General features: G+C 41.5%; 1 protein-coding gene across 3 annotated transcripts in view; it reads left to right on the top strand.

The window, feature by feature from the left end:
* The first annotated feature begins 155 nt into the window (after positions 1-155).
* MYLK4 (myosin light chain kinase family member 4) overlaps positions 156-13,613 on the top strand; it is a 105,754-nt gene continuing 92,296 nt past the window's right edge. For 2 of the 3 annotated variants that reach the window (XM_062183872.1, XM_062183856.1), the window contains exon 1: positions 4,760-4,827. In XM_062183872.1, the coding sequence (XP_062039856.1) occupies positions 4,820-4,827 (8 nt within the window). In that variant the 5' untranslated portion in view covers positions 4,760-4,819. Of the gene's footprint in view, positions 1,297-4,759; positions 4,828-13,613 lie in introns of those variants that run through there. The other variant, XM_062183864.1, reaches the window with a different exon arrangement.

The raw sequence follows: 13,613 nt of genomic DNA, 5'->3' as shown, positions 1-13,613 counted from the left end.
GCCAGCAGTGCCTCGCGCGGGACGCTGGGAAGTGTAGTCCGCGGTCGTTTGCCCGGGCCGCGGAGCGTCCACTTCCGGTCCCGCGACCCGCCTTTTTGGGGGCGCGCTAGGGTCGGCGTGGTGCGCGTGCGCGAGGCTGCGCGGTGGCGGGAACGGCGCGGGCCTTGGGCCCTGTGAGGCCCCGCGGGAGGAGCCCGAAGGGTAGTGGAGAGGTTTTTGGCGGGCAGAGAGGCTTTCTGTTTCCCTCACGCTGGGGGTTGAACGGACGCTAAGGATCGGTGTCTCTTGTTTGTACTAGAAAAGAAATGGAGAAAGCCCCAACTCGCTCCAATAGAAAACTGGACAAAAGACCGGAACAACCAGAAAAATGCTAATGGCTGCACCTGTGGAAAAAGCACCTCAGCGGCGGTTAAGAAATAGAAACAAAGGGGCTTCCTCGCCCCCTTTTTGATTGGGTGGTCGTTTAGCCAAGGACTGTTGACCAAAAACGTGTCTGCTGCTAGTTGGACATTGGCAACATCACTAAGTGCTAAGTGGGCACCCTTTCCAAATAGCCTCGCGGACGGAAAATGACCACCGGAAGTGCGGCGAAAAGATTAAAACATGAGTGAGAGTGTGCGTCTTCGAATGTGTGACCTCAAAGCTCCCATTTCAAAAAATACCTTAAACAAGGGGAGCGAAGACTTGAAATCTGACACAGTTTGCACAAAAGCGTGTTATTATCACAGGGAAGTTTTCAATTTGCTCTTTTGCCTCTGAAGGGTCAGTGATGTTAGCCTATGAAATAAGCCGACCGCAGATAACAGCAAGGGTACTTACTCCCTGAGGCGTGGGAGTGCGAGGTGGCTGACCCTAATAGTTTAACAGAGCGGGAATCGGCTTCCTGGGAGAAGGCAGGAAGCCCTGGTCTTGTGCAGATAAAATGTTCCCGGGAACCGCCACCTGTGGCCGTCTCTGGGCTAGGTGATGCCCCCGGTCTGTTGCTATCGATGGGTCTTTCCCAGGCAGAGAGAGCAGGAACAATCAGCACCCCCTCGGCCTGCGGCCGGTGCTCACTAATGTGACAGGAGTAGATTTCCTGTTACAAGAAGGCTCTTGAGAACCTCTCCTGTGTGTGCGGTCACCCACACTAACCGACTCAGAATATGCCAAGGCCGTATTCTCGGGATGTTTTATTCTCGTTCGAAGAACAAGCACCTATGGATTTTACAGCCTTCCCTTATGAGAGGATTTCTTGAACGCTACAATTGGATGAAGGATACTAACATAATTTCTTCAGTACGTGTTGGCTGTAAGGTATGTGCTCCTGTTGTGGAGCCCCCAAAAAGACTGTGTTCACTCACCAAACACATAGTAAGCCAATCACTGACCTTGAAGTGGGGAAAGTAGGTATTTATTTTGCGAAGCACAGGGCAAGGAGTATGGGCAGCTATTAGTGCTGTACTCTTCATGGGATTAAGGGTACTAAATCTACAGGCCGAAGCTGGGATTGCAGGGGGCGTGTTCAGCTCCTGTGCAGATCTCTGGTTGGTTCAAAGTGCTCTCTGCCCTCCTTTGATTGGTCAACGATAGAATGACCATTGTGTTCTCTAGAATTTCGGTGGTGGCACAATGGGCTCCAGGCAGTCTGCGGGCTAGCAGCAGGTGACAGATTTCGCTCAGGGCCTGAGCTTCCGGATGAGGTCCCGTCCTCTCAAGACGGGACCTAGGTGAAGAGGGCATAAATTACCGCATGGATCTTGTGATCTGGGACCCTGTAGGGCCAGCTGAACTTACTGCACCACTGCTTCAATTTAGTGAATTAATCTTTAGTAAGGGATCACCTCCCAGTCATCAAAGCAGGGCAGAAGAACTATAAGGTAAGGAGGAGAGAGACTCTTCGTCACAGGCACCAAGGACAGGGGCTCTTTTTCAATCCAACCTCCTGGGATTATACAAATGAAATCATTTTCTGATGATTAGATGTTTTTCTAACTAGAATTGTAGGCTCAACAATAGGTTAATAGAAAATATGTTAACACCAGTTAAGTAAAAAATCTTTATTTCTTTGATCGTCAAATAATTTGAAATTGTGTAAAAAAAAAAAATAACCTTTGTACCCCAGAGCAACTGTTAGAGAAACATCACTGAAGCAGGTACTTTTTTTTTTTTTTAAGATTTATTTATTTATTTCAAAGTCAGACTTAAAGAGAGAGAGGGAGAGACAGAAGTCTTCCATCTGCTGGTTCACTCCCCAGATGGCCCCAACAGCCAGGGCTGGGCCAGGCTGAATCTCGGAGCCCAGAGATTCTTCCAGGTCTCTCACGTGGGTGCAGGGACCCAAGCACTTGGGTCATCTTCTGCTTTCCCAGGTTCTTTAGCAGGGAGCTGGATTGGAAGTGGAGCAGCCGAAACTAACTGGGGCCTGTATGGGATGTTGGTGTTGCAGGCGGAGACTTAACCTGCTGTGCCACAATGGCGGCCCTTATTTTAAACATTTATAGAGATATATAGGTGTGGTCACCTACGAAAATATTTTAAATAATGACAGATACACTGTGAAGTTTTTAAGTGTGTTTTCTTTTAATAGCTGTAAGGCCTAAACTTTTTTTCTGAAAATAACACATACTTTTTATGGAAAATCTATTCATGGATAACAATTGCTAGTATTTTAACACCTTTTCCCAGTCTTTATAAATGTTTTTCAAGATTACACTGTGGGAGCCAGCACTGTGGCACAGCAAGTTAAAGCCCTGACCTGCAATGTCAGCACCCCATATAGGGGCCAGTTCGAGTCCTGGCTGCTCCATTTCCTATCCAGCTCTCTGCCATGGCCTGGGAAAGCAGTAGAAGATGGCCCAAGCGCTTGGACCCCTGCACCCATGTAAGAGACCCAGAGGGAGTTCCTGGCTCCTGGCTTCATATTGGCCCAGCTCCAGCTGTTGTAGCAATATGGGGAGTAAGCCAGTGGGTAAAAGATCTCTCGATCTCTACCTCTCTCTGTAACTCTGCCTTTCAAATAAATAAAATAAATCTTAAAAAAAAAAACAAAAAAACCAGATTACACTGTGCAATTACACTGTGCAATTAGATATAATTCTGTGCCCATCTTTATTCTATATAGTATGTGTTTTCAAAAATATTTGTTGCCATATGAAATATTCAATATGTAATGTGGATTAAAAATTAAAAGATGGGGCACTAATATAAAAAGTATAAGAATTTCTTTTTTATACATGTACTTTGCTCATACAAATATATGTATACAAAATACAAAATGAATACAGAATTCTCCTATGCATATATATTTTACTTCATGACCACATACATGAAGAGAGTTGAGCAGTGTGGACGTACTATAAGGTCAAATGGCACTAAACTTTAAGAATCTAGGTTTGAGCTGGCTGTAGTATGTCCTTAGTTAAGCTATCTAACTTCTCAGTCTGTTTCCAAATCTAAAAGAGGAGTAATACTGTCTACCTCTCAGTCCCTTTGATGAATTAAATAAGCTTAATATATAAAAGCATTTAACATAGTGCCTGGCACACAGTAGGCCCTCCATTATTATTTTTTTCCTGAACACTAGCTGCTTCTGTCTGAAGTTCAAGGTTTTCTCCACTAGATGGTGATGATAGAAAAATAAATAAATCATACCGGTAAAGACCTTTCAAAAATCAACCCCCACCTCTTATTTTGCTTTGCTAACCAAATTTCAACTTTCTTTTTGAACCAGCATAAATACAAATTTAAGCTAGTGGAAAGGTCACAGGAAATGAAATAATATAAAACAAAAACTTAGGATTAAGTTTTCTTCTTCAGTACCTCATTGCTCAATTTTCAGTTGACTTTGGCAATTCATACTTTTGAACTGTGTAACCATCTTTTCTTCTTCAGAGTAAAAATGGGGGTGATGGATCCAGTGGTGACTTGTATAGAACTAGTTCAGTGACTGTAGCTGGAGTATTAGCCTGATTGCACTGCCTAAGCACAGGTAGATTATAAACCTCCTAGTATTATTGGATCTCTGGACATTATCACCTTTCACCTCCATATTCACCCCGAGTATGTTGGACATTTTAGTGTGGATAATCCCACTGTGACACACCTGCCATCTTAGTCGCCATTCTGAAAGTTCACCCTATGATCATCTGTTCTTCCTGACCTGTGATTCCTCTCCCCTAACCCAACCTCATGCTTTCTTTTCCTGGCTTTTCCCTGTATCCTTGTAATCTATGCCATACTTCTTATTAATTTTATTGTAATAAATTGACTCATTTTCTTGCTATTGTAAGTATTACCTTTTAAGTGTTCTCTTTTCTACTGGTCTCTTGGTATTTAAGAAATTCATCGATTTTTATTTTTTTCTCTCATATTTGGTCTTCTTAATGAAGTCCTTTATTAGTTTTAAGTGATATTCAATCGATGTTTATAATATGATGTGAACAGTACATCGTATCTTTGTCCCTGGCTCCTGGCAGAGGTCTTCAGAATCCCTTAGGACCCCTCAGTGATTGCCTTTGTAAGCCAACTCTTGGTGGGGCTCTGAGGCTGGAATGTGGGTGAGGCTAACCTCAGGGGAAGGAACAGGGGTGGGGCAGGGCTGCTGGAGCTTGAGGTCAAGCAGCTGTCCAGTGATGTCATCACCCTGCCGACATCATGGAACCCCAACAGAACTCTTCATTGAGCTTCCTGGTTGTGGGCACACTGGGCTGCCAGGAGGATGGCATGCTGAGATTCCATCATGAGTGGAGATAGGACTCCGTGTCTAGGACCTTCCTGGACCTCATCCTATATGTCTCCATTATGATGGGACATTAATCATTTAACTGCAGTGTCTTCAATGAGCCTGTGAGTTGTTCTCTTGAATTATCAAGGCCAAGGTGAAGGGTGGGGGTAGAGGTAGAAGGGTAGCTGGCACTGTGGCATAATAGGCTAAGCTCCTCCTGTGGCACTGGCAGCTGCTCCTCTTTGATCCAGCTCTCTGCTGATGGCTTGGGAAAGCAGAAGAAGGTGGCCCAAGTACTTGGGCTCTTGCACTCACATGGGAGACTCTGAAGAAGCTCCTGGCTCCTGGCTTTGGGTTGGCTCAGCCGTTGGGGCCGTTGGGGCCATTTGGGGAGTGAACCAGTGGATGGAAGACCTTTCCTCCTGTCCCTCTCTGTCTGTAACTCTACCTCTCAAGTAAATAAATAAATCTTTTTTAAGAAAAAAAAAAAAAAAGGACCAAGAGGGTTTTTGCAACCCCCTAATTTGTAGATCGATGGTCCCTGAGACTTGTGACGGGGTCTGAAGTGGGGCTGTTGTGTGGAGGTCATCACCCTGAACCAGTGAGGTCTGCACTCACTCCCGCATTTTGGTGTCGAATTGTAGGACACTCAGTGTCAGAATAAAAGACTTTTGGCTCTTCCATTCTAATACTGAGGATCATCAGATTATTAGAGAAAGCAGTTCTATTTGTCTTCTAAGAAAGAAAGAGAGAAAATTCTAATTCAATCAATCCTTGACTTTAAAAAACCTCTAGTAAAATACAGAGTTAGTTTTTTTCTTTTTTAAGATTTATTTATTTATTTGAAATTCAGAGTTACAGAGAGGTGTATATAGAGAGATCTTTCATCCACTGGTTCACTCAACAAATGGTTACAATGGCCAGGGCTGGGTCAGGCTGAAGCCAGGAATCAGGAGCTTCATTCAGGGCTCCCACGTAAGTAGCAAGGGCCCAAACACTTGGACCATCTTCTACTGCCTGCCCAGGCCATTAGCAGGGAGCTGGATCAAAAGTAGAGTGTTGGGACATGAACTGGCGCCCATATGGGATGTGGGCATTGCAGGTGGGGGCTGTACCCACTACAGCACAATGCTGGCCCAGAGAGAAAAGTTTTTGTTTTGTTTTGTTTTAAGGTTTATTTATTTGAAAGGCAGAGTTAAGAGAAGGAGAGAGAGAAAGATAAATCTTCCATCCACTGGTTCTGTCCCCTAATGGCTGCAACAGCTGGAGCTGGGCTGTTCTGTTCTGAAGCCAGGGGCTTCTTCCAGGTCTCCCAAGTGGATGCAGGGCTCAAGCAATTGGGCCATTTTCCGCTGCTTTCCTAGGTCATTAGCAGAGAGCTGGATTGGACGTGGAGCAGCTGGGACTCGAACTGGCGCCCATATTAGATGCCATTGCCCAGGCAGTTTTATCCATGTGCCATGTTGCCAGTCCCAGAGAGAGTGCTTCTTAATGTGATTTTTTTCTTTCACCTCACACCAGCAGCCATCACTGTGCTTAAAGGTAATAACCACTGGCAGTTGTTTCATATTGCTCTTCACCACCCCATCCCCTGCACTTGGTGCTTTCTTCCCCTGGGCTGCCTTCCAGCTCACCGCTGTGTCTGTTTACCTTTCAGCTAGAAGATACCCCATCAGCCTTCCCTGCCCCCAGTGCTCTGCCTCTGAGGCTGATTTGATGCCCTTTGCCGTAAGCCTTGCCCTTCTAACAGTTACCTTGCACTGTTCTGATGACCACTTGCTACGCCTGTTTCCACTCCTCTTGCCAACCTCCATCAGAGGACAGAGTTTTTGACCTTGCACTCTCAGTGCCAGGCACTGTGTCTGACATGCAGCAGACACTAGCAATGTGCTTGAGTGCGATAGAGAGTGAAGACAACCAGGCAGGCCTGAAGTGCAGGCCAACTCTTTTTTCTGAAGATTCCTGTTTGGAGTGTTCTGTCTCTCCTGGGAAAATCACCTGGAAGGGTTTTTCATGGAAAAGTTAGATGAAGGTTTTCTGCAGATTTGGAGTTATTTAGCAAACTTTTCTCTTTATTTGAAAGGCAGAGTTACACAGAGAGGAGAACCAGAGAGAAAGAGAGAGAGAGAGAGAGAGAGAGAGAGAGAGAGAGAGAGAGCTTCCATCCACTGGTTCATTCCCTAGATGGCCCCATTGGCTGGGGCTGGGCCAGGCTGGAGCCAGGAGTCTGGACCTCCATCTAGGCCTTCTATGTGGGTGATGGGGCCCAAGCACTTGGACCATCTTCTGCTGCTTTTCCAGGCTCATTAGCAGGGAGCTGTATGGGAAGTAGAGTCACTGGTGCTCATATGGGATGCTGGCATCATAGGTGGCGGCTTAACCTGCTGAGCCACAGCGTTGGGCCTTAGCAAACCTTTCTAAAAGAGGGAAAAACCCTATTTTGGAAGCAAGGATAAAATGGTTATCTGGAAAGAATGGAGAGCTGCCACTAGGAAGAAAGACTGGGTTGCTTTGGGAGAGAGGGTTTTTAATTAAGGAAAGAGAGGGAAAGGTGGAGGATGTGCCATCGCGTGTTTCCTTCTTGTTCATTGAGCTGGACTTGAAGTGAGAGTGCTAGTGACTGGAAGATGAATAAACATTCTTGGGAAACAGCATTCTGGGCATAGCAGACATTGCTTTGGGATCTAGAAGACCCTGCAGCACGGAGTTGGAGAGGAGGCCATATTCCCTAGCTCTGCTGTGGCCCCCATGGGCGGGTAGCACCTACTGGAAACTCCCATGGCAGAGACCTTGGTGTGGCACTCGGGGACTGTCAGCAGTGTCAGCCCAGTTTCTTCAAGGAGCTTCCAGATCAGCAGCCTTCGCTCAGTGATGGGACAGCAGGAACCTGCAGACACACCACAGGACTCTCAGTGCTCTAAGCAACTGTCTGAGAGATTTCTGGAAATAAGTAGGGGCTACCTTAGGAACTGCTAAGTGGGTGCTTGGTAGAATGGGAGAGAATAAAGGAGACTCACAGAGACATTGTTAAAAAGCATTTGCAATTGGTAAGGAGAATGACAAATGATATTTTCAAAACCTGAATATCCAAAAGAGAAAAAAATAAACCTTGACCCCCCTGTCTTATATTACGTGCAAAAATGAATTCAAGTTGAATCACTGGCTTAACAGCCAATGCTATGAAGCTTCCATCAGCAAACACAGATTAATATCTACATGGCTTTAGGGGAGTTTTGTGAGGACTGAAAGAGCAGTGACCACAGAAAACAGAAAGAGAGAAAGAGAAAGAGAGAGAGAGAGAGAGAAACGGGGAAAGAAGTCATGGATAGATTTGATTTCATCAAAACTTAAAAACATCTGCTATTCAAAAGACATCTTTAGGAAAATGAAAAGACAAACTACATTGAGAGAAAATATTTGCAGTATATAGATCTGCATTGGACATGTGTCTAGAATATGTAAAGAATGCTTATAACTCAATAATAAAACATCCCAGATTTTAAATGGGCAAAGGATATAAAAGAATACTTCATAGAAAAAGCCACGTGACTCCAGATAACATGCACAGGGAATGCAAATTGAAACCACAGTGAGGTGCCAATACACTCCAACTAGATTGAAATGAAAAAGAATGACAATACTAAATGTTAACTAATAAAGTTAAATATTAAATCATTTCTATTTAGTGTTGTATTAGAATCCCTATAAGGTAAGAACAAGAAATAAAGATTATGAAGTTTGGAAATGAAAAGTGCCATTTGTATTTGTAGTTCCAATGATTATATTCACAGTAAATAAGTTTGCAAACTTTTTGAGATAATTATTGTAGCTAATTACTTAAAATGTTCATTTTTATAAATAGGGTCAGGAAAGGGAATTTAAAAACAAAACATTAAGTGGCACTAAAAGGATGAAGTACCTAAGAATATAAGTCTGATAAAAAACATGAAGGATAGCCACAGAAAAGTTGTCAGTTTTAAAAAATTTACTTATTTGACAGGCAGAGCTGTGGAGTGAGTGAGAGAGAGTGTGAGCTGTTCCATCCATTGGTTCACTCCCTAAATGGCTGCAGTGTCTGGGGCTGGGCCAGGCTACAGCCAGAAGCCAGAAGCTTACTCTGGGTCTCCCACATGTGTGGCAGGGTCCCAAAGATCAGTTGCTGCTTTCCCAGGTGCATTAGCAGGGGGCTGGATCAGAAGTGGAGCAGCTGGGACTCATATGAGACGCTGGCATCACAGCTGGCAGCTTAACTAGCTGCGCCACATGTGCTGGCCCCAAATGTGAATCTTACTGCGAGAAAGTAAAGAAGACCTAAGGAAGTGGGGCTATATATGCCATACTTTCAGACCTGAATACTTACTAGTGTAAAGTATTTTTATTCTCATGTGTAGATTCACTGCCACCCCAATCTGTTTTACAGGGTGTGAACTTGACAAACTGTGTCAGTCAGGTTTTTGTCACTATGATGAACCACCTGAGGCAGGCTAACATTGCAAAGAAAGGAAATTTAGCTGATGTTTCTGGGGGTGTAAGCTCTAGGGACCTCATCTGGTGGTGGCTTTTCTTGCTAGAGGCCTGACATCGCACAGAGCATAACATGGCAAGAGTCATGAAGTGTGCGTGTGTCTAAATCTCTCTGTCATCACAAAGCTACCAGGATTCAACCATGGAGGTCTCTTAGGACAGAATCCAATCTAGTGATTTACCCAAAGACCCACCTCTCAACACCATAATTAGATTAAGTTTCTACCCTTTTAGTACCATTAACTTATTATGACTTGGGGTTTACACTCCTGTGTGAGTTTGGGGACCAAATCATATCCAAACCATAGTACAAGCTGAGTCTAAAAAGTTGCAAAATGTGCCCCAAACAGCCGAGACCCTCCTGAAGAGCAGGTGGGAGGACTTGTTCTGCTCCACAGGAAGACAGAGTACAAAGGTGATGGAAAGCAAGGCAGTGTCATCAGAACTCAAGGCTAGGCAAACAGACTTTGGAGCAGAGACAGCCCAGGACCAAGCATACAAATATTTGATATGTGGCAAAGAGAGCCCTGCAAATTAATAAGAAAACAATAGAATTTTCAATAAGTGATGTCAGGAGAATGTGTTAGAATAAGAAAACTGGATTTTTTTGGTATAGTAATAAATGATCTCCTAAATATGAAAGATAAACTATAAAGAATCTATAAAATAATATAGAAATTTATTTATGATCTCAGAATGAGGAAATGAGGAAGGGTTTCTTTAAAGACAAAAACACTAAACATAAGGAAACTATTAATATCTTATTATGTAAAAATGACGAGCATCTATTAACCTATCAGAACATACCACACGAACACAAAAAAGGGGGAAAATGCAAAGCGAAGAGAGGGAGAAGTCATTTGTAATACCTACTGTTGTCAGCTGCAGTGTTTAGGATATATAAATAGTTCCTACATAGCAGCAAGAAAAAAAAGTTAGAAAATTTAGTAAAAAAAAAAATTTCAACCCAATTTAAATGAAAATGATGTATTACTGTAACCCAGTGCTTATAAAATTTAAAGTGCTGCAAAACATAGTGCAAGAGGATCATTGCTACAGCGCTGAAAGGAATACAATTTGGTATATGTGCATACATATGTGGGATCTTCAAACTATGAAATAAATAATGAAAATAAATATGAAAAACTACACATGGATTTAAAATATGTTTGGCACTAAAATAAACTTTAATTTCGCTTTTCCACAGACTTTTTGAAGTCACCTTATGCATTTACATGTACATGACGTATGCACAATAATGTTCACAGACACATCAAGCTGAGAACAACTGAAATGTCTATCAGTAGTAGAATAAGTACATCAACTTTATAGTATTTGTATGAGAAAATATTACTAAATGAGAAAACAGCTAGGCAAGGCAAACTATACACAACAGTATGATAAATCAGAAAAACACAATTTTGACTGAAAGAAACTCCAAAATATATAAATACAAACACAGAAAGTACGGAGTAATGTAAACTTATGAATATATCCACATAGAAATCCAAAACTGGCCAGCCAAAGCTATATATTTAGGGTGCACATGTAAGTGATGAAACTGCAGGGAAAAATCAAGGAAGTCACTATTTTAAAAAATCAGATTTGTAGTTAATTCAGGAGAGAAGACAAAATGATGGCATTTGGGATGCTGGAAGTATTCCAGTTTGTGACCTGGTAGTGACTTTGTGGGTGTTTATAATCATTTCTTAGACTGTACTTATAAAGTTTTTTTTGTATTTTCCATGTTGTGCATAGCCTGATGAAAGAATAAAAGTATTTTAACAGTAAGTGATGCTATGCTGTGAATTTGAAATACTTATGAGCATTTTATCTCTTTTGAATTAAACTCCAAATTTTCAGCTGATTATCTTTTAGTTTTATGAAATTTGGTAATGTTAATAGCATACTTATAGTAATAACCATAGAAGTTGCTATTTATCAAATCACTTTCATCAATTATTGATGATTGGATGGTTTGCATCGATAACTTTTCTCCTTTCTTACTCAAAAATGTGTAGACTGCACTCATTTAACAGATGTGAAAAATGAAGCTCAGGAAGTCTGAGCGGTGGTTCTGTCTACAGAATGAGCGAAGCTCAAATTCACATCTAGGCTATCTTTCTCCAAAGCCCATGAGTTCCCCAATCAAGCTGGTCCTTTTATTACGGCATTTATGATCAGTTTTGATGGCAGTTATTCAGACTAAAAAAGAAATACGTGTTGATTTTAGAAAAAATAGTAACTTTAGAAAAGCACAGACCACATTTGGTGTAACTATCTTACCTGTTTTTATAACTGTGTACCCATGTATATATTATCACCCATCTAAACATTAGTAGTGCATCTTGTTTTAGACAAATTTGGGATCCGACTGCATATGCTATCCTACAGGCTGACCTCTTTTCCCTAACTCTGTTATTGCTTTTTTTCCTCATATTGTTAGATATTCTTTGCCCATAGCTAATGGAAACACAGTATTCTTTGTTATAGAAGTGCCATATTTATTTAACCAAATGTTATATCTGGGTTCTATTTCAATATTTTAAATACAGTAAACATCTTCAAAGATGATATTTCATGTACAGTTTGAGGTAAGATTCTTAAACGTGTAATCATGGGGTCAAGGGTGTGGCACAAGTGTTTTCCCTAAAGATTAGCACAGTGCATGTTCCTACCAGAAGTATGTGAGACCACCCACCACTACCCACCATGCTGCATTCACACAGAGAGTGTTTTCCCCATGGAAACCGAGGCATTCAATGCCATCACCCTTTTATCTTTTGCATCCCAAATTCTGTGATGCTTTTGAATGTATAGAATAAACCTAACAAATTGCTGTGTACATCACATAATAACCCAATCTATCTTCTACTAAAAAATACAACTTTTCCCCCTAAGACACCCTTGAAAGTCTGTGAAATCTTCTCGCAGGCCCCCATCTGCCATGATATGCTCCCTACTGCAATGTTTTTCCTTGTGGAAAATTTCTCTCCTGAACTTTACCTCTTGTGGGAGAAGCAGGCCAGCATTTGGTCAGAAGAACATGGCTTCAGCTTTGCACTTCTGTAATTTCATGCCTTGTTACTATCATAAGCTGCTTCTAGCTCCTGAAATCCACTTCCAATTTAGAAGGTAGAAAAGCATTCCCAAGAATGTAAATATAAATACACTCTTCCTCCAGTTCCTAAAACTAGAAAATGATGATTCATGCTGTAGGTTGGGGGTTTTAAACAAGGGTAAGGACTCTCTTATGCTTTCCCTGATTGTTTAGGATGGATAGTCCCAACAGTAGCAGACTTTTCACCTGGTAGCAAATATTTTATTTGACTCTTTCACTCTTACGCTTGAATAATTCAATGGGAGGGAGATGCATATGGTGAAAAGACAGGACTCCTGTGATGTTGGATTGAAATTAGAAATAGACACAATCAGGCAGTTCACTTTGAGGGATGTTTTGTGAAGCAATTTGAAGATTGCCAGTGCCACAAAGGATTAAAAAACAAAGCAAAACAGGGTAACTGTTCTCTAAATAGCTAAAAGGAGATTTAAAAAATGACAAATGTGACAAATTAAATATGTGGTGTTTGAATGGATCCTGTTATGTGTTCTCAGCAAACATATGCACATGCATTTAGGGGTAAAATTTCATGAGATCTGCCACAAACTGTGAAAATGCAGGAAGACAGGGAGTATGGAGAATGCTAGCAATGCAGTGTAGGTGAAGACTGTATGGGTGTTCAATGTACTATGCTTACAAATTCTCTATAGGTTTAAAAATTTTTTAAAAATTAGGAGAACATTGAACAGAAATGATATTAAAGTTCATCTATGACCTGTGAAAACTTAGTTTAAGCAACTCTCTCAGACCAACAAGACCTATTTATGAATTTATTTATGGATAGTATTTGTATAGCATACTTTATTCCCATTAAAATATTACATTGAAATGGTTGGAAAATAATACAATATTTTTATTGTATTACAATAAAATATTATATTACAATGATAATTATTGTATAATATAATTATTATAATACAATAATACAAAATATTGTATTATTTTCCAAATAATATATTAACTCAGTGATAGGTAGTTGCATTATACTACAAAGTAAAAAGGGACATAATTAGAGGAAAAATTTGCAGTCAATCAAACATTATTTAATATTTCTGAAAGAAACTTTCAGAGAGAGAAAGAATGGGAGAGGGAGTGTGGGGGAGAAAGACAAAATGCTCCCATCTTCTGACTCACTCCTTAAATGCCCACAACAATCAAATCTGGTCCTGATCAGGGAACTGGGCTGAAACCAAGGGCAGGAATGCAATCCAGGTCTTCCACAGGGTTGCAGGAGTCCAATTACTTGGGTCATTACAGCTGCCT

Source organism: Lepus europaeus, chromosome 3, assembly GCF_033115175.1.
Source record: "Lepus europaeus isolate LE1 chromosome 3, mLepTim1.pri, whole genome shotgun sequence".
NCBI lineage: Eukaryota > Metazoa > Chordata > Mammalia > Lagomorpha > Leporidae > Lepus > Lepus europaeus.
Note: the sequence above shows the minus strand (reverse complement) of the source record. Positions and strands in the feature narration are given on the sequence as shown.